This window comes from Chamaea fasciata, unplaced genomic scaffold, assembly GCF_029207755.1.
Source record: "Chamaea fasciata isolate MVZ Bird 193981 ecotype frontalis unplaced genomic scaffold, bChaFas1.0.hap1 SCAF_6, whole genome shotgun sequence".
NCBI classification, from domain to species: Eukaryota; Metazoa; Chordata; class Aves; order Passeriformes; family Sylviidae; genus Chamaea; species Chamaea fasciata.
Genome location: NW_027094091.1, coordinates 55,674,186 through 55,700,371, shown reverse-complemented (window position 1 = coordinate 55,700,371; position 26,186 = coordinate 55,674,186). Strand labels below are relative to the sequence as shown.

The window sequence follows — 26,186 nt, the reverse complement described above, 5'->3', positions numbered from 1 at the left end:
CATCACTCCAGTAGAGCCCTGGAAATACACTGGGAGGACACAGGATTTATCTTCCTGTTGCTTATCTAAGGATTGGATTATCCCACAGGGCACAACTCCCATGGAGGCATTAGGTAAGCAGTCAGATCCCTGCACAAGTTCATCTTACCCGGTGCCCTGCAGCTCTACAGACCTGTCCAGGTGTGTTATGCTGACCATTTGGAAGCAGTGGCTGCTTTTTGGGCTCTGTGAACAAGCAGCTCTTTGGCTCCTTCAATACCTGCTTTTGCTCCCAGGGGCCAAGCTCTTAATTCTGTCCCGGGCTGCCTTGAAAGTGGACAGCTGAGGCTGCAGGGACAGGAGGGCTCCCGGGAGGCTGAGGCAGGACCAGCCTGTGTTTGAACTCTCTCTGTGTCACAGCTGAGGGGTCTTGGCACCATCCTCCCTTTATGTAACCAGCTCTTGGCTTCATCTGTCCCTTGGTGAGGACCCTGCAGCAGAGCTGCAGCACCACTGTTCCCAACTGGAACAGTGACACTGTGACTGTGCTCGAGCCACTGTTAGCAGGAGAGAGCTGTTTGCAGCCTGAGAGCAGCACACAGTGGCTTTGAGTGGTGTTAAAAAGAGCCAGAGTGAAAAATGACAAATCACATTATACCATTTTTCCAGATATCACAACCTGAGAATACAATCTGTGTCTCCCCTTCCAGGGCATCTTGTCACTCTCTCTAGGGACTACCTGCCCACAGGGCACCCCCATATTCCGGTGCCCACATGAGCACAGGACCCTGGGGGAAAGAGCTGGGCAGTCCCCTTGCTGCTGCACATCCCTGGGAGTTACAGGCTGAGCCAAGCTGGGAGCATGGGCCACTGGGGAGACCAGCATGGGTGATAATGCAGCTACAGGCTGGGTGCTGATGGGGGTGTCTGGAGAGTGAAGCAAGAGACTGCAGTGCCTGTTAGTGGAGAAAGGAAAGCGCAGAGGCTGTAGGAAGGAGAAAGGGGATAGCAGGGAATGAGGAGGAGCAGGAAGTCTAGGGGCAGGAAGGTTCAGGGTGCAGTAGGAGGATGAGAGAGCAGGAGCAAAGAGGGTTGTCAGTGAAGCTTGGATTAGTTTGGTTTTCAAACTCTGCAAGTGTGGAAGTGCTGCACTTAACCTGAGTTGCTTGACTTGGTGTTTTGCTCCTGTGGTGAGACAGCATCTGGGTCTGGAGCTGCCATGGCTTGTAAGAGGCAACCGTGTAGAGTCCAGTGTTGCTTCCTCCATCCCTGCCACATGGCCTATTGCCAGGTGTCATCTCCACACATGCCCTCGGAGGATAACAGCAGCAGTGCCAGGCTGCAGAGCTAAAGCTCTGGGGAAAGAGCTCTGCTTCCAGGTGCTAGGGGGCATTTTCCTGCCTGCAGAGACCTTTTCCCTGGGCTATGCTCTTATTTTCAGGACACACAACCCAGGGCTGCTCCCAGTGATCTCAGAAGGGCCTTTCATCATCAGTTGGGAAGAGCTTTTGCCAAGAAAAAAAAGGAAAGGAGAAGAAGTGTCCTGGGCAGGAGGGTGGTCTAAATGAAGAAGGCCTGGCTTTTGCACAAACAGGAAATTTTCATGATGCACCTTGAAATGACTTAACACACACAACACTGGAAGTGACACCTGCGTGCTAATCTTCCTATTTCATTCAGCTGGTGCACAGTGCACCAGGCTCACATCAGCTGGTGGGGCTCCTTTCAAAACTTTCTTCCTTTTAAACTCCAGAATTAATTTATAACATGATTCATCAGAGAATGGAGTGCTTTCTGCTTGGGGTGAGCGTGTCCCTCAGCTATACCTGTGTGTGCATTAAGAGCCAGGACAAGAGTTCTGTAGGAAGATTCTTTTTGAAAACAATTCAATGAGGACTTGGGCTGCAAGCCCCAAAGGCAGCTGTGCACTGAAGCTTGCAGAGGAAGCTCCACGGGATGTCACTTCACAGCATGCCCTTTGGCTCCTGGGGTTTTTCCCCTGCTTTTTCTTTGCCTTGTAGTGGCTGCAGCAAAGGCTCCATTATTTGGCAGCGTGGCCCTGCTTTTGTCTATAAATGGAAGCAGTTGGCCCATATCCCAGTATAACACAGGATAGTCCTGTGCACAAGTTATGCAATTGGTAGCTTGATGACTTCATCAGAAGCCGGGGGAGGGCCACAGGGTGGTCGGAAAAAGCCTTTGCCATCAGCTCTGCTGGAGACAGGCAATAAATGTGTGTGTCCCCCCCAAAGCAAAAAAAGCAGGAGCTCAGTGACAGGGGTGGGTGAAGGGTTCGGTGCAGGAGCAGCTGAGGGAGGATCCTTAGTGATTCCCTGACCCCAGCTTGGGGGAGGCCCAGCCGCTGTTGCAGCCCTGGGCCTTAGGATGCTGCAGGGACTGTGCTTGACCAGGATGCAAAGTGCAATGGGTAATGGGAGATGTGGAAAGAGGAACAGGGAGAGAACTTTTAAACCAAAAAGGGGAAAGAGCCAAAATATCAGAGAGCTGCCTTTCAGCAGAGAACCCTTCAGGGACTATCTGTGCAAAGCAGAGATGTGGACAAATTGTATTTTGTTATTTCCTCAGAAGGGTCCTTGAAAATCTGACCTTCATGAGGAAAGGCTGATCCTCATTCCCCAAGCTATGCTCCAGCATTGCACTTAACCCCTTCCCTGACTGGGTTGGGGTGGGTGCTGGAAGATCAGCTTTCTGTACACCCAGATCCCGCAGTGACTGACATAACTCAAACGCCCGGTGAGGCAGGGGAATCTGAACCTCACCCCGCCAGGTTTTGTACGAAGGATGCTGAAGTGATACAGGTCCTTTCCATCAAGTCGGTGGTTTTGAATAAGTACCTGTCGTCTCCATTCCTCAGTTAAAGAGGTTCTACGGGCTCTCAGCACCCGAGATAGGGACCGGGCACGCAGTCGCTGGTTTTCAAATGCGGTATCAAGGGCGGCGTGGTTCCGGGCCGGGCTCCTAGGGAAACGCCTGCGGTGCCGTGAGTCCCGGTTGCCCCGGCCGCGGGACAGCCTCGGGCCGGGCGGGGGCGGCTCGGAAGGCGCAGCCCCTCCCGGGAATGCTCCCCGGGAATTCACCGGCTCCGCTCGGGCAGGGCCGCGGGTCAGCAGCGCCACCTGCCGGCAGCGGGCTCCGCTGATCCCGACCCGCATCCCGTCTCTGCGCCCGCCGGGACGCGGGCTGGGATTTCCCCCCCGACCTTTCGTCGGTGCTTTACCCAGCACTAAAAGGCAGCAAATTGGATTTAGAACATGAAGAGAGAGTGGGGTGTGTGCAGGGAAGGCGCTTGCCTTGATTCCTTCCAGCCACACACACTGGTCCGGTGCTATAGGATATAAATCTTGAATAAACACGTAATGGAGTTCAATCCTGTGGTTCTGGTGAAGCATTAGTGCTGCCAGCTCCCACTATTCGTTGTGTGCACCTAACACCTTGGCTCCTCAATCCAGGAGGCTACGTTATATTGCTGTTATGAAAAGAGAGAAATGAAAAGGAAGAGAAAATATACTTGTCTCTTTGAGAAGGGACAAAAATTTAGGAAAACATGACTCTGAAGTATGAAAAAAACTTAGCTCACAACTTCACTGACTTATGGGTTACTTCACTGTTAATGAATTATAAAGTACTTCTGCTTTACCTCAGGGGCTTTGAATTCCAGGAGAAAAGAGGAATCTATTCCCTGTGGGGAGCAGTCCATGGCTCTCTCAAAAGCCATGAGCATCTTTCCAAGGACTCACATTCTCCAAGCTCCAGGCTTCACCCACCGACTCTGCACCTCCTCAGCTGAGCGAGCTGTGATTTCCCTCCCCTGTGGAGCACGCAGTAACAAGGCATTCCCTGTCTCTTTGCACAGGAGCACCAGGTGGGATTGTCGCGGCCCACGGGGCCCATGCAGCCGTCTGTCCCGGCAGGCTCCGGTGGCATAGTCACAGGCACCGGCTCCGGGGGGCCCTTCCTCGGGAGCCAGCCCCAGGCAGCCATCATGAAGCAGATGCTGATCGAGCAGAGAGCGCAGCTCCATGTGATGGAGCAGCAGAAGCAGCAGTTTCTCCGGGAGCAGAGGCAGCAGCAGCAGCAGCAGATCTTGGCGGAGCAGGTACAGTATCTGTCTGTCTCCAACACACGCTGGGATGAGCGTGAGCGCTACGGACAGTGCAACACCAACCCTTCCTTCTAGATTTGGGAATTCTCTCTCTGGGGGTCCTGTCAGGGTATTTCAGCTATGGTTGTCAAAGAAGAGGCAACGGTATCAGTCCTACCATTAGCTTGGCAAATATTACCCATGTTTCCAATGCTAGGTTTGATAGTCACATTGGATTTTAGGCACTGGAAAAGTTAGCTCTTAACCTGACATTTAATGGTGCATTTACTCCAGCAGAAGCAGACTCAGCTGCAGTTACAGTCACAGGTCCTCTCCCCTAGCTCTGATTGTGGTCTGGTCTTGCATTGGCAAAATCTGTGCATGGCTGCAACAGGGATCTGGGACAAAGAATGGATATGGGTTAAAAGAAGACTTAGCAAAGAAAAATGTTACTGTTTACCCAGACCAATTCCTTAATCTGGTTTATTGAGTGCCAGTAGGAGCAATTAGGTCATACAAGAGAGAGACAGCAGCAAGGGGACAACCAGAGACTGAAGTGGGAGAACAGTGAAACCACCTCTGGCAGTGGCAGTGCGGAAGAGCTGCATTGGAGCTATCACCTGGCTTCCTAAGCTCCTGGGCTTTGCAATATGGATGTTAAACTATGCAGTCTGAATGGTGGTGTGTGCTTAATTCAGCTGTAGTTTTAAAGCAGCCCAAGAGAAAGCCAGTGGAAAGCCACACTGTTGAGTTCCCCCAAGATCATACCCAAGTTTAAAGTTGCAGCCCCCTCATGTTACTTAGATAATGATCTGGAAGGTCAGAAGCTGCTTTAAGCTTCGCTTCTCCTCTCTCGCAAAGGAAAAACAGCTTAAGACCATATGCTTAAATTTAGAACACATGTATGCCATGAAACCACAGAAATGCAGATTGTCTCCCCACCTTTGTCTTGTTGCTCCTGAGAAACAACAAGATTTACTCTCAGTGAACAGGAAGGATGCTCCTAGAAATATTTAGGATAAAGGTGCCTGAACTGATTCGAGCGTGAACAAGTGCATGAGAGTGAGGATGCAGTAATGCATCCCATGGATTGGGCCAATTCACATGCATAAAGACAAGAGCCAGTCAGTGACTTGGATGCTGAAGGCAAGCCTAAAAGTGTTAAAAAGCCACCAAGCTGAGGCTGTCAAGTGTACTGACACACTTTTCAGAGATGAAAAGTGGTAAAGTCACAGTCCTCAGGCTCCTAGCTTTGGGGTAGTTTGTGCCTAACAAGAGTCCCTCTTTGTTTTTGATAGTGTGTAACACATACCTGCAGGGTGAATGCAGGGATTAGTGCTTCCTTCTTTCCTATCTCTGCCATTCTTGTACCTATGTTACACATCATTGGTTTTGGACACAGTATTTGCACAGCTGGAGATGATGCTCCAAGACATCCCCTTTCAGTAAGTGCTTAGTTGAATACACCTTAGCATCTGAAAGCTCTGTTTTTATTATCAGCCCTTGATTCTGTTTTAAAATATTCACAAGTATTCATAGAAAACAACCACAGAGGAGCAATGTGGTTTGGATCAAGGGAGTATTTTGCAGTCACCACTCCCCAGATATCATTCCCTGAAGCACAAAAGGAAATGTGCCTCAGTAATCCATTTCTGTTTTGGCTCAGGAACGTTCCATGGCTGCAGGGCTTGGTTCAGGATTCAGTAATCCTTGAAGCTGAACCTTATATACGCCGACGTGGAGCAAAGTCTTGTGCCAGGAACACAAACCTTTGGATCTTGGCAGGACTGAGGGAAGGAGAGTGTGTGTGTGTGTGGCTACAGCTGCCCTTAGAGCTAGGTGAGCACAGTTAGTTCACATACCTCCCTCTCCTTTCTGCCTGAAGACAGTTAAGCTCATGGTGTAGAGGTCAGGAGGAAATGGCTGTAAGTAAGGAGTGATGTTGGCCTCAGTGCATGTTCCTTTTTGAGCCAAAAAGGGTCTGAGCGCTGAGTGCCCCGAGGAGGACTCTCCAGATGACTCTGCCTGTCTCTCCAGAACACCTCACCAGATAAGAACCACTGCAAGTTCAGCAGTTTTGCCACCAGCCCATTATATAATTAACCATCTCTTTCTCTTCTGCTTTCTTTCTGTCCTTCATTTTCAGCAGATGCAGCAGCAGTCACATTTGCCTCGGCAGCATCTGCATCAACAGCGAAGCCCATATCCAGTGCAACAGGTCAATCAATTCCAAGGTAAAAGTCAAATTGTTTTTCCTGTTTTGGAGTCAATGCCCTTAAGGTAGCAAATGTATGAAAGCTTGTGCAGTTTGTGACTCCTAGGGTTTAAGAAGTGTGCCAGAAGAGGAATACAGGCTGTTGCACACACCACATATTTTACCGAAGGGGAATGCCCAAGTTAGCACATTCATTTAAGTTTATATTTCCTTTCTGTTCCCTTCAGTGAAAAGTGTTTACTTTATTTGTTTTTTCTTTTTTTCCCTTTTTTTTTTCTTTTTATATTCCCTTTTTTTTTTTTTTTTTTTTTTTTAAATTTGTTTTTCCTCTTTGACATCCAGATGTCATGGATTCATTAATGGCTTTATCTTGTTGGCCTCTACTCTTATGAGGTTTTTTCCTGCCAGCATTTCTGACTGGATCTTGTTTTTTCCCTTCCTTCATTCCCCACTTTATCTAATTTGATGAGCAGAGAATTTCAGAGAGGTCATGCTTATCTGGAGAAGGGACTAATAAATGTCAGGTGTGGGAAACACAGTGAAATAGCTCAGATGTAAACAGAGATTTTTTTAATCATTTCAAAAAAACCACAAGTATTATTTTGATGTGCTCCCAGGTAACTGAAGAATGTAAGTGCACTTAGTTTGGCTCAGGAAAAGAAGTTAATTCTGAGCTTCTTAGGTGCAAAGCATCAGCTGGATGTCTTCACTAACCATGATTTCTATATAGACATGAAATGAACACACACTTGTGCTGTATATTCATGATAATATTGTAGATGCAACAGAAGACAAGGGAGGCAATTCTGGACATTTCACATTGCCATTCTGGTTCCCAGGATGTGAGCAGGCAGCCACATCTTCTACTGGCACGTATCAGGGTAGCTTCTTCTAATCACCTCCTCATTTTGATCTTTGGCACCATAAGTTCTGTATGAAATTACTTTTTTCCCCAATAACACGTTCCCAAAATCAAGAAGTGTGTGCACAACCATCCACTTAAATGCACACACACAATCTCTCTGCGTTACGCTTCTTTGAAACACTGCCTTTGTATTTATTATTTAAAAGAAACAGGGAAGAGAGTTTAGGCTAATCTGACAGAGCAAGGAATTAATTTTCATAAATGAACTAATTTAAATAATTCACCATTTTTTCCTTTTTAGTTACGTAAATGTAATCCAGTGCAGTAGGTTATGTGTAAATGAGACCAGAAGGTGGCCTAAAACCTTGAAATCTGTTGCATCTCTCTTTTCGCTACTCCTTGTCTGATCTCCTGTCACTTATGCCAAGTACAGTAGTTAACAAAAGTAGTATGTGAACCACTTGCTGTTAGTGACTGCTTTGGAGCTTTTCAACTGCCATTTTCAATTAAAAAATAGCTAAAGATGCATTAAGATTTTAACATTATCTGTATCTTAAGCACTTGCTGGAGTAAAAAGACTGTTTCTAATCACGGAAGGAGCTGATCTAAGTTAAGAAAATCAAGGGAACCCCAGTGCCAATCATTAAAAACCAGTTTGATAGCATGAATAAAGTAAAAGCTGCAACTCGCTACATGTGGCCTGTTCCAGCGAGATCCAGACTGTCTCACTTCACGCTACAAAATATTTCATTTAGCTGTGTGCTGGAGCTAAAAGCACCCACCAGCAGCTTGTGGTGCTGCAGAAAATGGAGTTGTAGCCAACCTCTGCATTATATAATAGAATGCCATGTATAGAAATGTTGCTTCCTTTATCCAGAGCCGTTTCTCATGGGAAGCATCAATTACAGGAACCTGAGTTTTCTACTCCGACAGATGTTCAAGGATGTTGTCTGCCACTGAGGGACAACAAATAGGGGCTGATTTAAGAACATTCAGATTCTGTTGTACAGCTCTGAACTCTTAAGCAATGATTTTATATTTACACCTGGCATTTAATAACATTTGAGCCTGGAGCAATGGTGTGCCTCATACACTCCGAGCTTCACCTGTCGAGTGTTGTATTTAGTCAGTGACTCAAATCTGAAGAATTTGACTGTTTAGTCAGTGACTCAAATCTGACTGTTGTATTTGGTAGTGACTCAAATCCACAATAAATCCGTGGCATAATCTGAGCTCCAGGTAATTGTCTTTATTTAAAGACAGTACATATAGAAGCCTATTGGTTTCCCAGAAATCAATAGCTCCCCCCTACCCCTGAAGGTAAGACACAAGCATGGTTAAGTTATCTGTCACAGTGTGGAATTTAACAAGGCTAGGATTTTCTGGTTTCCCATCACTGGCCTAAGGTGAAGTAAAATGTGCTTATAGTATTGATTCACTAATACACTCTCCCTGCTTTAATTGTCCACAAAAACATGATTTTTCTTCTTTCCATAGAATTAATCAGTAGCAATGCTATAGAAAATCCATTCATTTATGCCTCCTAAGCTATTAAAAAAATTGATTTGCCTTCTGAGACTGACATTTCCATTTTCAAGGCTTACTTTTGAAAGACAATGGAGATATTTAAAAGAGAGCTTCAAATGGTAAACTGAAGTTCAGCTGCTTTGCTGCTAATGAAGAAGACCAGTGGAAGTTTTGCCATTTGCTTGCTAGAAGCTGAATTAGGTGTAGCTGAAGAAGATAAGTGCTGCTGAGGATGCTCCTACAGATTCTCTCTTATGCAAAAGTGTGTTAATTATGATTTACAGGCTTGTGGGCTTTTTCTTACCTTCCTCCCTCTTTGGTGCAGGTTCACCCCAGGATATAGTGGCTGTGAGAAACCAAGTAGCGCTCCAGAGCATGCGAACGTCCCGAATGATGGCCCAGAACGCGAGCATGATGGCCATGGGCCCCTCCCAGACCCCGAGCACGCTGCCCACCACTGCGGGCCAGTCGGATATGGGCATGACTCCTTACAGCAATGCCTCTTCCAGCCAGCCAGGAATGTACAGCATGAGCACAGGGATGAGCCAAATGTTGCAGCACCCAAACCAAAGCGGCATGAACATGGCACACAGCGCAGGCCAGGGAACAAGGCAGCCTGCCTCTGGACAAGCGGTGGGAATGGTTGGCAGTTTTGGTCAGAACATGCTGGTAAACTCTGCTCTTCCCCAGCATCAGCAGCAGATGAAAGGACCCGTGGGCCAGGTCTTGCCAAGGCCACAAGCACCACGACTTCAAAACCTGATGGGGACCGTCCCTCAAGGAACACAGAACTGGCAGCAGCGAGGTTTGCAAGGCATACCCGGGAGGACTAGTGGTGAAATGGGGCCCTTCAACAATGGCACCGCATACGCCATGCCGTCCGGGCAGCCACGGCTCTCCAAGCAGCACTTCCCACAGGGGCTCAGTCAGACAGTTGTGGACACCAGTGGGACAGTGAGAGCCCTGAACCCAGCGCTGGGGAGACAGTTACTGCAACCACTACCTGGGCAACAGGCAGCCGGCCAGGCCAGGCCGATGGTGATGCCAGCAATAAGCCAAGGGGTCCCTGCCATGTCAGGCTTCAGTCAGCCCCCAGCGCAGCAAATGCCAGGTGGTACCTTCGCTCAGAGCGGCCAGGGTCAGGCCTATGAGAGGAATTCCACTCAGGACATATCTTACAACTACAGTAACGGAGGAGCAGGGGGGTCATTCCCCAGTTTAGCAGAGGGCACGGACCTTGTAGACTCCATTATTAAGAGCGGACCAGGGGATGAGTGGATTCAAGAACTTGATGAGTTGTTTGGAAACCCCCAGTGAATGGGATTGTATAGTCGGGAGCTTTGGTTATGTCTTGTTATGTTCCAACAAGCAAAGAGGGAATGAGATGTTCTCCCCATCCCTGGATTGTTGGGTTTTGTTTGTGTTGGTTTGGTTTGGGGTTGTTTTGTTTTCTTTTGTTTTTAATTGTGCGAACCGAGCTGATCTGTAGCCAACTTTGGAAGATTCAGGGGACGATGAAAACGTCAGCATCCCTAAACTGTCACCAAGCAATCTTTGTTGCGTGGCAGTGCCCACTCTGTATGTGTGAGGCAGAATGGGGAAACTGGAAAAGCCAGCTGATGTGTCTGGCTGGGAAAATCCGTTCTGTCCCCACTTAAAACAAAGCTTCATTGCACAGTGGTGTGGGGTGGTCCTGATATCTCCCACCTTATATGAGTGTGCACATTGCAGCTTCTAGGGAAGCAGATGGAAGAGCTGGGAGCGAAGCCTACAGATATCCAGGGGTGATTGCACAGGCCCTGGTCAAAGGGGCTGAACCCCGGGGGCAAGCAGGTCTGGGAGAGCCATGGCCAGGCTGATGGGGCTGGCTGTGGACTGTCCTAAGGGAATGCAGAACACTCACATGACAAACCTAAACCATCACAGGGAGGCCACAGGTTTCACTGCAGAATGATAAACCCCACTACAAGCGTAGAAGAACATAAATTTGGCAGTGTTGTGGGGGCAGATTGATTGACTGCTGCTGGAGGCAGCCTAGTGGTGGGTTAACTTAATGAATTACTTAGTCCCCTTGGGACTTGAAACAGTGCTTCCCAAGTCAGAGCACTTGGCATGGCCCAGCTGCCTGGGGTGTTGAAGGGCTGAGAGGTACCAAGAGACAGTAGCAGTGCTCCTCAGCCGGTCCCTCCCTCTCCTTCATCCCCAGGATGTTCTCAGTTCGCTGCCTTTCCCTCCTGTTCCTTCAGTGTAAAGCAAGCTGAACTGGCTGCACTTTTTCTTCAGGCAAGCCACAAAGGGCCAGGCAGGGGAGGAGAAAACAGACAGGAGAAAACATACAGTGAGGGTTTGGCACACAGGAAGACTTTCTCCTCCCCTCTTGAAAAGTGCTGGTTTGGCAGCTAGTATTACCCCAGAGTGTCTGGGCTCTCGATGTGATATGTTCAGTTTTAAACAGATGTTTGGTCTAATCTCTCTGGTTTGCTGGAATAAAATTCACTGCAATATTTGAAGAACAGGAGTCAGTGAAGGACTACTGTAAAGAACATTAATGAGTGGGTAAAATAATTGATATTACAAACATGGGATCTGCCAAATAAGCTTTTAGGTAATAGGGATGTATCACTATCTCCACTGTTTGGACCAGTGCTGAGCAGCCCTGTGATGAAGTTGTCATAGATCTCACACGACACTGAAGTCACCAGCCATTCTGAGTATGCACAGCAGTGTTCCCAAACTGCAGTTGAAGGCTGTTTCTGGAACCTATTACCTCTTTAGTGTGTTCAGCTGAGAGCTGCTTATCAGGTTATATAGTTGTGCATATAAAAAATGTTAACATGACCCACAGTCCAGAGCTTTAGCACCCTCTGGCCTAGTGCTGGCCTCTGTAAGCCATGAGCCATGCTCTGCAGCAGTCTACTAGTGCCAGTCCCAATCCCCCAGCTCCTGATCACCTCCTTTTGTGCTGTTCTCCCTGGGCCCAGCGATGTCAAGTGCTGAGCCCCTGAATTCCATGGAGGCTGAGGGCCTTGGCACTTGGCAGTTTCATGTCCTGCCTTTCCCTGTGGAGTACAGACATGCATCACATTAAAGAGGGAGAGCAAATGAGTCTGGAATTGTCTCAGTGTCACGCTGAGGCTCCCTTTTGAGCAATTTCCCTTGCTGGGCTTGCCTAGTGGGGGGAATTACCTGTTCTAAATGCTGCAATGCAGCAGGACAAGCTGCATTTTTTATGTGCTCAAGGTGAGCCATCAATCCAGCCTGCCCTGACTGCTACATTTTTAAAACTGGCTTTAATCGCATCTCTTTTAGCTGACCCCTTTTTAAAATACAGCACAAGGGCCAATTGCAGCTCCTGCTGAGGATGATGAGCATGGTTAGCATGCCTGCTGCTTCAGCAGGAGCCAGGTTGGGCCCTAATTCAGTGGAAGGGAGCACCAGCCGAAGTTTTTGGTTCATCCTGTGGGTCGGCATCTCTTGGTCAGAATGGAAGGGATCAGCAAACATCGGGAGAAGCGGCACCCTGAAGGGACCAGGGTGCTGTGGCTCTGTGTGTGTCAGCATGAGCACGGGGCACACGCCTGTGTGACAGAGCTGTGACAGGGTGAGGAGGCAGCCACCCTGCTGGGCAGGGGACAGCGCTGGGGAAAGCACAGCACCCGTGCCTTGGGTGAGCGCAGTCAGGGCTCACCTCTCAACACGGAGGTGGGGGAAGGGGAACCGAGAAACACACATGGACCACACAGCAGCCGATGCAAGCTGGTGTGCTTCGGGGAGACACAGGCCTTGATGTTAAATGGTGGTGAAGACGAGTCTCTCTTGTCTTTGTAAAGCTTCCTCCAAATACTCCATACTGGGATCAAGTACTAGAGAATAGATTTTATTAGATTTGGGTTGATTGGGGTTTTTTTCCTTTCTTACTATGGTGCTGATGTATATGTAATGTTTAAAAAAAAAGTCATTTGTAAATATGTTTTTACAATTCTACAGATATCACTGGGTCTACTATCTGTAAAATATATACATATAAATATATATATATAAATATATATATATACTGTTTGTTTAAAATAGAGTATTTTTATTTCATTCCTTGACTCATCCTTACTGCAGTGGTATTGCACTTCAGATGACATCTAATTACTAATTTGTACTGTATCCCTGACAGCAACTTGCTCCATTTTATTCAGATTTTTCTAGTTTTCTGGTTTTACTTTGTACGTTAAGCATTGCTTATTTCCTTTTAAGACCTGTACAGAGTCTGAAAACGTAGAAAAATACCTGATGTTAACACACAGCTTTTAAAGAAAAAGAAACAAAACAAGAGCAAACAAACAAACAAAAAAAAGAAACCCAAATAAAAGATGGTTATATGAGTCATATACCTGGTGTATATGGATCATGTCTTGCCCCACTCTTGCGCCTCAATGAGCAGTCTTCTGTGGAGGGGAGGGAAGCTGCATGCAGGCAGGTCTGAATCAGCCCTGAATTTTCTGTATGGCTGCATCACAGCACCTGGTGGAGTTTCAGGTGTTAGATGTCAGCAGTAACAGGCTGGGTGTGGCCCATCCCAGGATGCTCCTCTTGCTCCAGCAGGTTCAGCAGCCAGTGAGTCCCTGCATCCCAGGCAGCCCCAGCGGCTGTCTCTGTGCAGCAGAGCCCGGACTGCTGTGATGAGCTGCTGCATGGGATGTGCTTCACCACCTTCTGCCATGGTGCCCCTTTCTCCAGCAAGGTAGGCTACCAAAGCTTCCTGTGCTCAGGCAGATGCTACAGGGAAGTTGGTTCTTAATTGGGTCTGTTAGAGGTGGCAGAGCCAACCTTTTGTGTTTATTCTGCGCTGGGAGCAAAAATGGGGAGTGGGGAGGTGCTTTCAGGGGAGGAGGCAAGATGGAGATGAGGTAGGGAGGAAGAAGGGAGATGTGTAGCTGGATGTAGAAGCTGGAGAAGGATAAAGACATGCTTAGAGTAGGTCCCTATCACCCTGTGCTACAACAGGGCAAGAACTGTGTTGTCAGAAGCCTTTAAGAATGTGCACATAGATCTGTTAGACATGTATGGTCTGTCCATTCATGCGGAGGAGAGGGGAGGGGTGGGACGAGACAGAGAGGAAAGAAGAGAAGAAGAAGGGAAGATAAGAAGAGAAGAGAGCAAAGCACTACAACAGGTAAGCTTGGTAATTTCATTCCAGCCCCACTGCCATGTGTCCATACGTGTCCACCTTTTTTTAAACAAAATATGAAAGGTCAATATTTAAATATGAAAGGTTACAGTGAATCTGATGCACCTCTCAGTTATCTTGTGGTCTGGTTATCAACCTCAGTACGCTACAGAGAGACAATAAGCATGTTCATTATATAGATTTGACTGAATACCACTATAAATGTACAGCATTTTTGGGCAAATCATGTGTTCAGAGGCGTGACAAGGTAAGTTTCTTCCTGTTGGGTCCCTCATGAACATATTCAGCATTGCCTAAATAGTTTGAATTATCAGGAGCTGCCAAAACAGGCATAGCCTTGCATCTTCGTTCTTCTACATAGTTTAAGGTGGTCATTGGTGTACTTTGAGCTCATGGTAAGCCATGACTTTCCCCTTCTTCTGGCAGAAAACTGTTTTTAAAGTCAGTTTACTTTTCACTGTGACTTTATGATTCCCAGAGCTGTGGTCATTCTCTGGGAATCCGGGAACGTTTGTCTAATCTTTCTCACACCCCAGCCATCTGTGCCTTGGTGGGAGACTATGCAGTGCATCCAATTGTAACATGAGCATCTGTGTCTTCTTTTTGTCTGGGCTGGCTCTCCCCTTCACAGGTGTCCTGTTTTGGGCACAGCTTGTCCTCAGGAGCCTTCCTGTGAGGACTGGGATATGCCCACATGAGGGCCCCACTTCTACAGGAAGAGTACTTGAGCATGTGTTGAACTGTAAGCACATTCCAAAATACAAAATCCAAAAGCCCTTTTTAGAAACTTAGGGCCAAGTGAAGCTTTAAACATTTTTCTGAAGTAAGCAGTGTTTCCATATATGCTTGTACAGCAGTGGGATTGGATATGCTTGGAAAATGAGGATCTTGCAGCAGCATATTGCATGGAAGTGTTTTTACATTTGCACAAAACAGAAGGCATGGCTGGGGGAAATGAAGAGCAGTGCAGGAAGACACAGAAGCATTGGCAAAACTGAAGGACAATGGGTAAGATGGGCTGATGCTTGCCAGTTGCAACTAAATTACTTCATGAATTAATGGGTTTAGTTTTATGTGATTAGTTTGTGGGGTTGCAATATTTTACAGGGAAAGAGAACATTTAATTGCAAATGTAGATGTGACATGACATTCTGTCTTACTAACTTTTCCAAGAGTGTAGGGAAAGGAGCAAGTGTAAACCGCTCCGGAAAAACATCCATTTTGCCTTGCAATGGGCTGTTAGGAAAGAGCTCTGATGTTTTATTCACATGTAACTTATTATTTTTTGGGGTTCAGGCAAAACATCCATTTTATTTTTTTTATTTATTTAAAAAAGAAAAAAAAAACCTTCAGAGCAATTTATGGACTTTCTCCATTATGCTGAAGTCCAGGTATTTATCCGGAAAGCTGTTGACAATCCCAGCTGCAGTAGCTACACCCAGAGTTATCAAGCAAATCAAAATTCTCACACTCAAATAAAACCCTGTGAACCTCAAAGTGGAATGCAGAAAGTTACGAGCTGTCCATGTTCTGTTGCAGTGAAACTGCTGGTCCAAAACAGTTGAAGTCTATGGAATCAGACAGGTCTGTGGCTGTGACACTGCCTTGGGGTGTTTTAGTAATAAACCACCCCCATGCATGACTTTTGCAAGGGACAAGAGGTGCCTAATACCCTCTCTAAGGGAAAACTTTCCCCCAGTGTTTCTGAATTTTCATGTGGAAGTTCAGAACTGGCTCCAGGATGAGGCTGCCTCATCCTGTGACATGAAGACCTGTAGGTAAAGCCACAGACAATCTTGAGCACCTAACTGGAAATCCAGGTGCAGGAGTGTGGGAAAGAAGCCTTAAGGAACTGAGGGAAAGATGTGCATATATCCCTTACATCCACATCAGTTGGGAGGGTGCCCTCTGCTGAGCTGGGAGATCTGCTACTGGTGATCACTGTGGCTTGGAGATGGATTTTTGGACCAGAAAGGAAGAGCCTGAGAATCCCACCTATGATTTAGGTGCCTGAAGACTTGATATAAGTAGCCTTTCTAGGCATACCATGTCTAGATGAAAATGAAGTATTTTCTCAGTTTCAAGAGAGCATGAAAAGAATCTTTAGCTTAGCCCTTCTTTGAGGATGCATACTAGGTTTGTGTTTATAACTAGCAGGCCTTGGAGCAAAACCATTTCCTAGGGCTGCCAGGCTGGCTTTCAACCTCCTCTGTTTGATTTAAAATCAGTTTCACCAAAGTGTGATGCTCTGTCTAATAGTGAAGACAGCTACTCTTCCACAATTTCCTTGAGAGGCTCAGTCTATTGGTTTAAGAGTACTGAAGTAAAGCATGGCAAAGATTCCTTGAACAAAGGAGTTTTTCATTTGTTGATTAAAGAAAAGTGCATTATGCTCTGCTTGTTTATTCACGTGTTTCTGCTCCCCATGCTCCCTTAGCAGTTGCAAGACTTCTAGCTGGTGTTCGTTGCACTGTTTGAATTATTGCATCTCTTACTGGGAGATATAAAATTATCTCCACATACTTGCTGTGGACAAAAAGCTTCTCCTTCTGCCCAGCAGCAGCTCTTCCAAAGAGTGTAAAGGATTGGTGGAGCTGCAGTGAAGGAGAATGGGAACATCAGTACACAAGCCATGGAAAAGAGCCCTGTAGGATAATCTTCCTGCTGCTGCAGTATTATTCACTACAGAATAGTCTGATCGTTCTGTATCTTCTTCTAGAAGACATTGCAAGTCTTTTAATTTTATGACAAGCACACAGTGTGCTATTTTCTTCTTATGACTGATGATGTATGGTGGAAGAGAGCCTTTAGATGAGGACACAGAAGCCAGTGCAGGGCCTTCAGTGAACTGAAACAAACCATGTGTTTCAGTGGTTTTAGTGGAGGGTATACTGCCGGTGTTTGTCAAAGCAGGATTCATATCAGGAGATGCTGTGCACTCAGCATTCATTGATGTGTGCTTATCTGGAGCCCTGTTCTCCTACCTGCTTGGTGAAGGTTCATCGGTCTACACGGCCAGGTATGCTTGCTTCATTTAGGGCAAGTTGTGTGGCTACAGAAAAGGCCTTACTGTGACAAACAGAGGGAAAATGCAGATAGCAGACAGGCAGGCCTGGTGCAAGCCTTGCATGACCAGCTTCCCATCCTACAGCAGTCCTGAGATGCAAAACTGTGCTTCTGTTTCCAGATCTGTTTGAGTATTTTAAGTTATGCCCAGCACAAAGCACATGCCCACAAGGTGAGCACCAAAACTCCTCTTCTCTCCTGGCCTGCAGCACATGCACATCCTGACTCAGGCTTCTGCTGAAACACCCAGCCTTCTTCCCTGAGGGTCTCCAGACCCATGGCTGACACTTTACACATGTTGCATTCAATTAGAATCACCTTTCACTACCAGTCCTTGGCTCTCAGCCCAGCCTGGAGCGGCTAACCTGCACCCAGTTGGTAACTTCTTACCCTCCTTTCACAGACTGGACATAACCATGGAAGTGCTGGTGGCAGGCAAACATGTGCAACATACCCAGAAAGGAAGCTAGTTCTAAGAGAGAAAAGATTAATATGGTGGGGAAAACAGTCAGAAAACTAAAAAACTAGGATTGCAGACAGTTATGGTGGTTAGTTAACTAACTGACCACCAATAGCAGTGGTTAGTTAACCACTCTAGTTATGTTTTCTGGTTATATTGCTTTGGGAATTTTTACAACTACCCATAACTTGGGAAGTTATCTTGGGAAAGAATAATTCAAAAGAGATATATGTATTCTTACACAGTCACCACAGGAGGCTCTTAGTACGGGGTTACAGATAGGGCTGGATATAGGACTGCTCAAAAATATCCAAAAGCATTCCTTCAAAAGGACATCTCAGGAACTCACAGGAATGGTAATCCCCCCAGACTGGTGATTATCCCAGAAACAGGATGGTGGGTTGGAGCACTGTGGCTTGACCTGGCTCTGTCATTTTGTATTATTATGGCAGTTTGTGCTAAGGGGGAGTGTTTGTTTTGGGAAGAGAATCCTATTTATGTTGTTAATAACCTGCTTTGCATTTATATAGCAGCTTTTATCCAAGGACATGGAAGGAAGCTGTAGTGAAATTAGCTCTCTGACCTCCCTGAGGGAAGAGTATAAAGTCACCTCCACTTGATAGATAGCAGGGTATGGAGGTCAGTTGTATTATCCAGGACTAGGCAGGGCTTGTTAATTTTGTGGTTTTTGAACTCTGTGTGTGTATTACAGAGGACAGCTTTCACTGTGTGCTGGATTAACTCCTGTAAACATACCTGTGGGACATAGCTGAAACATTACCTCAAGGGAAGGTTATCATAATCTTTCACTTCTTACATGAAATGAAAAAACTCCATGTGACAGCACCTGTGCTGCTGGCTAGCAGCTGTGATCTTTCCTGATTCAAGTGTCTGTCTGTGAGCACGTGTATTATTTCGTATCAAATTTGTTGACTTAAGTGGTGCTTCTTTGGATTTACAGTGGATTTACAGTGGAGATGGGAGTGTAAGAGAGCCCCAAAGAAAAAATTACTGGTTTGGAGCAGAGAGAAAATGGAGAAGTTGTTCAGGAAGGAGAGGAGTGATGAACATGAGCTAGTTATCCTTTCCCCAGCTCACAGACTTCACGCTTCTAAAACATGAGCTGGGAAAGGGTTAATAAAGGAGAATGCAGAGGTTAGGCTGTCACACATTCTAGCTCTATGAGAGCTCCTTGGTTTGCAGAGAGAAGGGAAAGCTGGTGGGGCCCTATGAAATGCCATGGGGATTTCAGTGTCACTGAGCATTCTTCTAGGAAGGATGTGCTAATGAAAAGAAGGGAAAAAGATGTCTACACTCAATTATTTCCTGATAATACCTACATCTGAAAAAGTTATGTAAAACTCTTCAGTCCAAGATAAAAGCAGAAAGTATTTACCTTGATTGAAAAAACATCCTGCAGTCCAGAGGCCAGTCAGGAATCTTGGGTAAAACTCCACACAGTTTTGTCTGCAGAATAAATTTGAAAGAACATTAGTCTTGAAAGGAAAAGAATTATGGGTGGGATTTTTCAAGGAGAGTCAGCTTTGTCCTTGTTTTGTTGCCACTAAAGTTAATGCTCTCATATCCAGTGGGAGTACAGTCAAGCTAGCATTAGGTAGTCTTAAAATTTCTCATTTTTTGAAGTCTCTGATACAAGCTGTTTAAAATATTTTCCTGGCATTTAAACTTAGGAAAGGATCTGGATCCCTAACTACATGGAAATAAATAAGACAAATAATCCTCAGTCAAGTGCCTGTGCAGCAGAGACAGGCAGGAATTCCAGTTCATTGATGTGATGTTAATCACTTATCTCCACACTTGTTGGTATGCAAGTTTTGTGGGTCAGCATCACTGGGACTGCCAGAGGAATTTGGATTACTCTGCTGAGGCCAGCTGCCTTTATGAAGGCACAGACAGCACATCATAGATTTTCTGATGGCAAGGACCATGACACCTTTCTTTGTGGACATCAGTTTTCCCACCAATATATTGTTCATGTATCTTTTTGTAGTGGTTCTGAATGAATTTCTTTTTAGGGAATTAGGCAAACTTCTGTGCCTAATCAATCATGTTATCTAACAAGTTGTCTAATGCATATTATGCATTTCTCGCACAACTTAATCTGTAACTGACCCGATTCTTTGAATAACTCCTGGTTCTGACACTTAATCTTGTACCTCTGATGGCTGCTAAAGTGCAGCCTGACTTCCATCCCTGTTCAGGGGAGGTGGTACTGCCCTTTAGCACCTTTCTAAGTCGGGACTGGAGGCTCAGAAGAATAAACAGAAGAGCAAACAGAGCACTGAGTGCTCTCCGTGTTGCATTTAGTTCCCAGGAAAAGGTCACAGGATGGGCTGCTCCCTTTACATGGACCGGTTATAACACCGGCTTGCAGTTCTGGTTCCACAGCATCCATCTGAACTCCCATGAACTGCTCTGTGCTGGGTTACCCATGCTGGAAAGCTGTGATCGTTTAAATCACGTCAGCTGGTCAGATTCTTGCACAAGTTTCTCTTTGGGCTTGATGTCAGATTGCCAGTGTAAATGCAACTCTGGGTTATATCAGCTTTTCTGTGATTTTAACTAAGATTGACTAATTATCCATCATAAGGCACAGGTATTTTTTGCCTCCCTTCGCAGTGTCAGTATCTGTAGAACTCTTTGAGTTTTCAAGACACTTTTCTGAATAATGTCTGGGTTTTTGGTTGGTTGTTTTTAATCCTTCACACTTTTAGGTTAAAAATCAAGGCAGGCAAGCTGAACTTTCTCAGAAGTTGATGAAAAGCATTGCCATCAGATAAAAACATTAAGATCACAGGGTATATTGGAGCTGATCTGACGACAGAAAAAGAGGATGTAAATTTTCAGCTCTTTTTATTTGCCTTCTGTTGTGTTTTGGTTGGGTTTGGGTTTTTTTAACTGGAAGGGTCACATTCTCAAAATTTTTCTTTCTGCTGGCTACAAATGTTGTACAAATGTAGCTGAGGCTTTGAGAACAAATAAAGAAATAATCAAGCCACATCGATGGGTTGCTAGATTAGTTGGCAGTGCTATACATATTCGGAAAAAAAGGCAAATTATTTTTAACTTGTTCTAAATCTCATGCTAGTATAGCACAATGCCTTCAAAATGTGTTTTGTTCCCTGATGTAAACACATCTGTATGAATCAACGTCTGTCAAAGAAAATAATGACAAGCATTAAAAATTATACTGCAGTTTTAGATTGTTGCACAGCAAAAAGAGCTTCTCAGAGCTGCTCCCTTCTAATCACAGAATAGAATCATTAAGGTAGGAAAAGACCTCCAAGATCCTTGAGTGTAACCCTTAACCTGTGGTCACCACTAAGCCACGTCCCCAAGAGCCACATCTACATGCCTTTTGAACGCTTCCAGGGTTGGTGATCCCACCACTTCGCTGGGCAACCTGCTCCTTGATTCTCAGAGGCATAAAATAAATCCATTGACCTCTTAAAGAAATGTAACCATGAGAACATAACACGTAATATCTGATAATTTTGTTGCCTAATGTAAAGATTTGTTTTCTTATTTCACTTCAGATACTGAGTATATATCTTTGCTACTAGAAACTTTTTTTTTTTTTTACTGCACTTTCAGTCCAGTATTGGTGCATTGTATTTGATTTCACAGATTTACTCTCATTTTTGAGGTTTTCAGTTGTGTAGGTGCTTAAAATAAGATTCAAATCAAGATGCAACATGGCTTTGGGGTAACTTTACAGCTAGTTAAAAGCTCTGATAATGGTATGGTTCCAAGAAGTCAACAAACAAAAGAGAATTGAAAGCAAATTAGTTTCTCCGACAGGGAAAAGCAATCTGTCCCACTGAGCCAACTCCCTCTCAGACTGCAGCGAGAGTAAACGATTTCTCAACTGGTGAGAAAAATTTTCGGACTTCTCAGAAATGAAAGTTGCAGAGCAACCAATTTATCATAAAATAATTCCCATACTTCAGAACGAGTGGAAATCTCCCCAGAACCCAGCCATGCAGCCCACAGCTCTTTCTGACATCGCTGGAAGGCAGAAAGAAGAGAGACAGCTGCCAGCCAGCCAGGAGAGAAATTAAATCCCCAGCCATGTTCCCAGCAGTTTCTGTATGCCAACGGGATGTGTGTATTGGAGAGAGCGCTTCAGCGAGCAATAAGGTAAAACAACAGGTGGGAGACTTGCAGTGCTTTTCAGCACTGCAACAAAGGCCTGCCCCGGAAATAAAACAGACTGGCTTTTTAAAACAACAGTGCAAAATTACAGCCAGGTTTTGTTCCTGAAAAAAACGCTCAGCCCTGCCTACTTCTTGCCTGTTTGAAAGCACGGAAAGAACAAAACCAGCCTTTCTTGCCTCTGCGGATTCAGCTGTTCCTTTATCTTTAGATTTCAGTTGCAGCCTCTTTGGGAGCAAAGCCTTTTTGTTCTGTTTTTGTAAAGGGTCTGTGTCCATCACCAGCAGCGCCCCTCAGAAGCAGCTGGTGTGGGACACGCGAGGGAGGAGCAGAGCTTTGTGCTGGCCCTACTCTGGGTTTGCAGGTTTTGCTGAGCCTGCATGACGTCGGCTCTGACGGGTGGCAGGACAGACACAAGCAGTCAGCCTGCAGAAAGGAGCTGCTCAGGCTAGTTCAAAGGGTAAAACAACTGACCGTGAGAGAAAGGAATACCTCCCCTCATCCTACTGCCTGCAACACACTTCCTTTAGCTTATGACTAGTCTTGAAACTGGGAAAGATTCTCTCAGGGGGCATTTTTTCATCACCTAACTAACAGAAAGCTTAATGTCATTAGCCTTTATGATCCCATAAGACCACTGGAACAAAACCAGTATAATGTTTGTTGTGACTTCCTACAGCTGATGTTAAAGTGGGATATTTCATTGCCTTTCATCGAACTTACTAAATTTAAAGGATAACGTAAAAAAGACTTTAAAGATGGTATTTTACCATGCCAAAGGTTGCTTTCTTGGGTGTCGATATTGATCTTTCTAAAGATTGGAAGAGTAGATACACTGTCATAAGAGTAGTTCAATGTTTGTACTTGGTAACTCTTTAGTTGCTGATTTAAGCCCTTTAATTGCAGTTCTTGGTGTAGTATGGGTTGACTTTCTGACCACGCAGTCTCTGTGGTTTTTAGGAGCTGGCACAGAAGTGTTCAAAGCATTGTCACCTTGCTGATAGATAAATGTGAAGGAAAACTCTGACAGAGCTGGTCATTTGAAAAGTTAAAACCATAAGGGCTAAACATTTTAAGACCAGATGATACTGAAGTTGTATTTTTTTTTCTGAAGATGTGAATTAATTCAGAAGATGCGAATTTCAAAATGGTGACGGACATGCAAAATCCGGTAAAGATTGACATAAAAGGAGGCAGGAACAGAGGTTCTGAGCACTGAAATATCATGCAATTCAAAGATGCTGGTGGTGCCTTACCAGACAAAAGTCTCTCCTGTTTGGAAAGAGTGGTGTTTTATTGCCTCTTGGTGACCATCCCAAAGAGGCTGGCTCCTCTCTCAGGAGAAGCTGCTGTTGGCCAGAACTGCTGTCATGAGAAAGCAGGTGGTTGGGGCAGTGAGACCAAAAACATTTTAAGCATGAAACCAGACTGATCAAATGAGCACTTTCAATGGAATTACACTGCCAGAGCTGCTCAGTTTTTTGACTCTGGAAGAGCTGAAAAGAGCTTTGCAGAAGGCAATGCTCAGCCTGTGCTGGAGTACAACTTCTTGAAGATCAGTCACAAGTAGCAGTGCAGCATCTTTTGTTCTTCAACACCTCCTAGAAGACAGGCTCTGAAGCTCAGAGAGGCTCCTCTGGGGGTGGAAGGGAAAACATACCTGAACTCTCATGTATTTCACTGGAAATGTTTATAGGGTAAATCAATGCCATTATGATGTATGAGGCTGGCTTGTGTACCAAAATCAGTTTAGCTACAGCAGTAACAGCAGTGGGCTCTGCAGTTTATTAATTTACTTTGCTTTTCAACAGTGTATTACAAGGAACATGGGTCTGTGTGGCACTGGATCAAACTTAAATTTATCAGAACTATGAGACAAGTGAAAGAGGAAGAAAGTATGCTTATTCCTTCAATTGTTCTCTCTTTCTGCCTCCTAAATACCAGTTGTAACCCATGTCTTGTGCCTTTTCATATATGCTTTGTGTAGGGTTTCAGAGGAAGGACGAATGGTCCATTTTAGCCGGTTCAGTTGAAGGTCTGGCTGTCCAGAGTCCCTGCTTTGTGGCAGTGTTACCACAACTGACCCTCATTTGCCATCCCCATCCTCTGGGGATGAGCTCATGCAGGATGGCAGCAGCAGAGCAGATTCAGAAGGATTAAACAGAGTAGTAGACAGAGGTTTGGATTCTTCCCTGACCTGCACCTTCTGCAGCCTTGTGTCTCCTCCATCAATACTGGATATAAGTCAGGAAAGAATTGGCTCGTGATGTTCTCATCTGGATGGACAAAAGATCGATGTGCTTTAAGCACATAAATTCCTGCATGCCCACAGGCCTCTTGGATTTTCTGATGGCCTTTGGGGATCATGATATTTTTTTACTTTGGTCATTGCAAGAACATATCTGGGATGCAATTCTGGACAGTAATAGAGAATAATGTATTTTAACAGATGTGTATAAAACATAAACTGTGGCAATCTTGCATGATATCCCATTGAAATCACAACAGGCCTCCGAAGTAGCAGCAAAAATAGTTTTGGTTATTATAAGAGGTACCTTAAGTAATTACAATGTGGGGTTGTGTCATGCCAGAACAGTGCTATTCTGCTAAAAGAAAAGGTTGGGTTTTTTAAAAAAATCTCCACCTGTTCTTAGCTCTGAGGGCGTCAAAAGTGCAATGGCTTGGGAGAATGCCGTCAGGAAAATGGTGCACACACAAGAACACCTACAGTGCTGTACAAAAGCTGCCTGTATGTGGTGATCAGAGAACAGCTGGGGCAGAAAACTGGGTAGAGGTTGAATATTCCTCATCTCCCACGCCTCAGACCTTCTCCTCCTTCTAACTTGAATGTTTCTGGAATGAGCAGTAAATCTGCAGGGAAGAGGTAAAGCCTAAGACAAGAAGTGAATTCTGCAAACTCTGCCTCTTCTGTTTAGTGGCAGAGGAGGAGGAAATGCAGTAAACAAAGCTGCTCTTTCCTTCGACTTTCCTTGTGAGGGATTTAATGTGTGCTGCAAAACCTAGGAACCTGGAGGCAGTGTGTGATAGGCCTTGCAGTCAGTCACATGTCTGAGGAGAGAGTTAGGCAAAGTCCTGTTTCTTTAGTCAATGCCGGGGATGATGCCTGAAGATTAGAAGCTGCTCTCCCAGATTCTCCATCCATGCTGATTGGCTTGGCTTACACTCCACACCTGGCAGGCTAAAGCTGCTGAGGACCAACGTGATCACCTTGCCTGTATAACACAAGCTGGCAGTATTTCAGCAATGAGAAAGAATTCCTCAATAAGTGATGGCAGCTGAGAAGCAGTGGTGCTGCCAGACGTCGGGATATTTCCTGCCTCCCTCAATCCCCCTGGCTCTGCATGTAGTGTCTCCCATTTGCAGCAGAGAGTCTTGGGAGAAACAAATGCTGCTCTGCCAGTTGTGTATTCTGCACGACTTATGTCAGGATCAAAAGGAGGTTTAAAGATTCTCCTGTTGGTATTGACCAAGTGGAAGCAGATCCCCAGGCCAACGTAACTGCTCTGATATCTGAAATGCGGGGGATTAATGAAGATTCAGCAGGAGATTTGAAGATGTGTTGGCTATACGTCTCTTGTCTCCCTTCACAACACCTAGCAGATTTGTGATATCCTAATACTTGCTGGGTTTTGCCTTCCTAACCTTGGACAAACAGTTATTTTAATTGGTGAACTGCTTCTGCTCAAGGCAGGCTTTTCATCCAAACAAAAGTTTAATTCCACCTTTGTGGAAATCAGCCAGTGCTTAGGAAGATCATGCTCACGGTTCAGCCTTATCTGATGCCTTTAGGCAATGAGGCAGATCTCAGCATTTGCTCAGGAACCTGGTGAGCCAGGGCCTGCAGATGGGTCCACTCTTGAGCTGCCTTCTGTTAGAGACAGTCACAGCTGTGTGCCATGATTTACAGCGTGCAGCTTCAACTTTTCAAGATGCTACTGGTAAATGTTGGGCTTTGGTGGCAGAGTGATGCTTGCTTAACCCCAGCTACCAGGGGAATTTGGCAGCTCCAGTCATTGTCACAACTGAAAAACTGACAGTTTTTCAAGGTGCCTGCTGCAGTTACATATTCAGCTGCTCCCTGATTTCTGTCAGGTGTGTGGCCTGATTCCCTGAGATTCATTTGACAGTCTGGTGTGACTTGGCTGTGCTGACAGAGGAGGTTAATGGTAGAGACCAGGGCTGCTGGCCTTGAGCTTTGAATCCCAAAGTGCAACCACCTCAGATCAGGCAGGTTGCAGAGCATGCAGGGCTGAGATGTCAGCTCCCTTGAGAAAAATAACCAAAGTAGCTGATGTTGTGAGCGGCATATTTACACGGACATGTTTTAAAAAGGAAAAAACCTCTCCAGAGTCCTTCTGCCATCCTCCTCTGTCTCTCTCTCTAGCCAGGAAAGCCCCACTCACGTTCAGCCCTTCCACAAAGGAGCAGGGTTTGATCGAAGCCCTGTTGAAGCAGCCACATTCCCAGGTTGACCACTCCATCCTGTACTGGCTTCTGTCTATCCTTGGCTCTTTTCTTCACCCCTCCTTGGCACAATTGCCATTTCTTCCCTTGGCCTCTGCAGCCTCTCCTTGCCAGCTGGAAGCTCTGTCCTCT

General features: G+C 45.6%; 2 protein-coding genes across 2 annotated transcripts in view; one reads left to right on the top strand and one right to left on the bottom strand.

Annotated features, from left to right (window-relative positions):
• MAML3 (mastermind like transcriptional coactivator 3) overlaps positions 1 to 10,225 on the top strand; it is a 240,642-nt gene extending 230,417 nt beyond the window's left edge. Inside the window, exons 3-5 of the mRNA XM_066186419.1 lie at positions 3,854 to 4,096; positions 6,228 to 6,315; positions 9,014 to 10,225. Coding sequence (XP_066042516.1) covers positions 3,854 to 4,096; positions 6,228 to 6,315; positions 9,014 to 10,005 — 1,323 coding nt within the window. The 3' untranslated portion in view covers positions 10,006 to 10,225. The remainder of the gene's footprint in view (positions 1 to 3,853; positions 4,097 to 6,227; positions 6,316 to 9,013) is intronic.
• A 4,991-nt stretch (positions 10,226 to 15,216) lies between these two features.
• Positions 15,217 to 21,487, bottom strand: MGST2 (microsomal glutathione S-transferase 2). The gene is given in 5 exon segments (XM_066185088.1): positions 15,217 to 15,358; positions 17,324 to 17,405; positions 18,790 to 18,860; positions 21,406 to 21,467; positions 21,470 to 21,487. Coding segments are annotated over 5 exon segments (375 nt in total).
• Between the last annotated feature and the right edge of the window lie 4,699 nt (positions 21,488 to 26,186).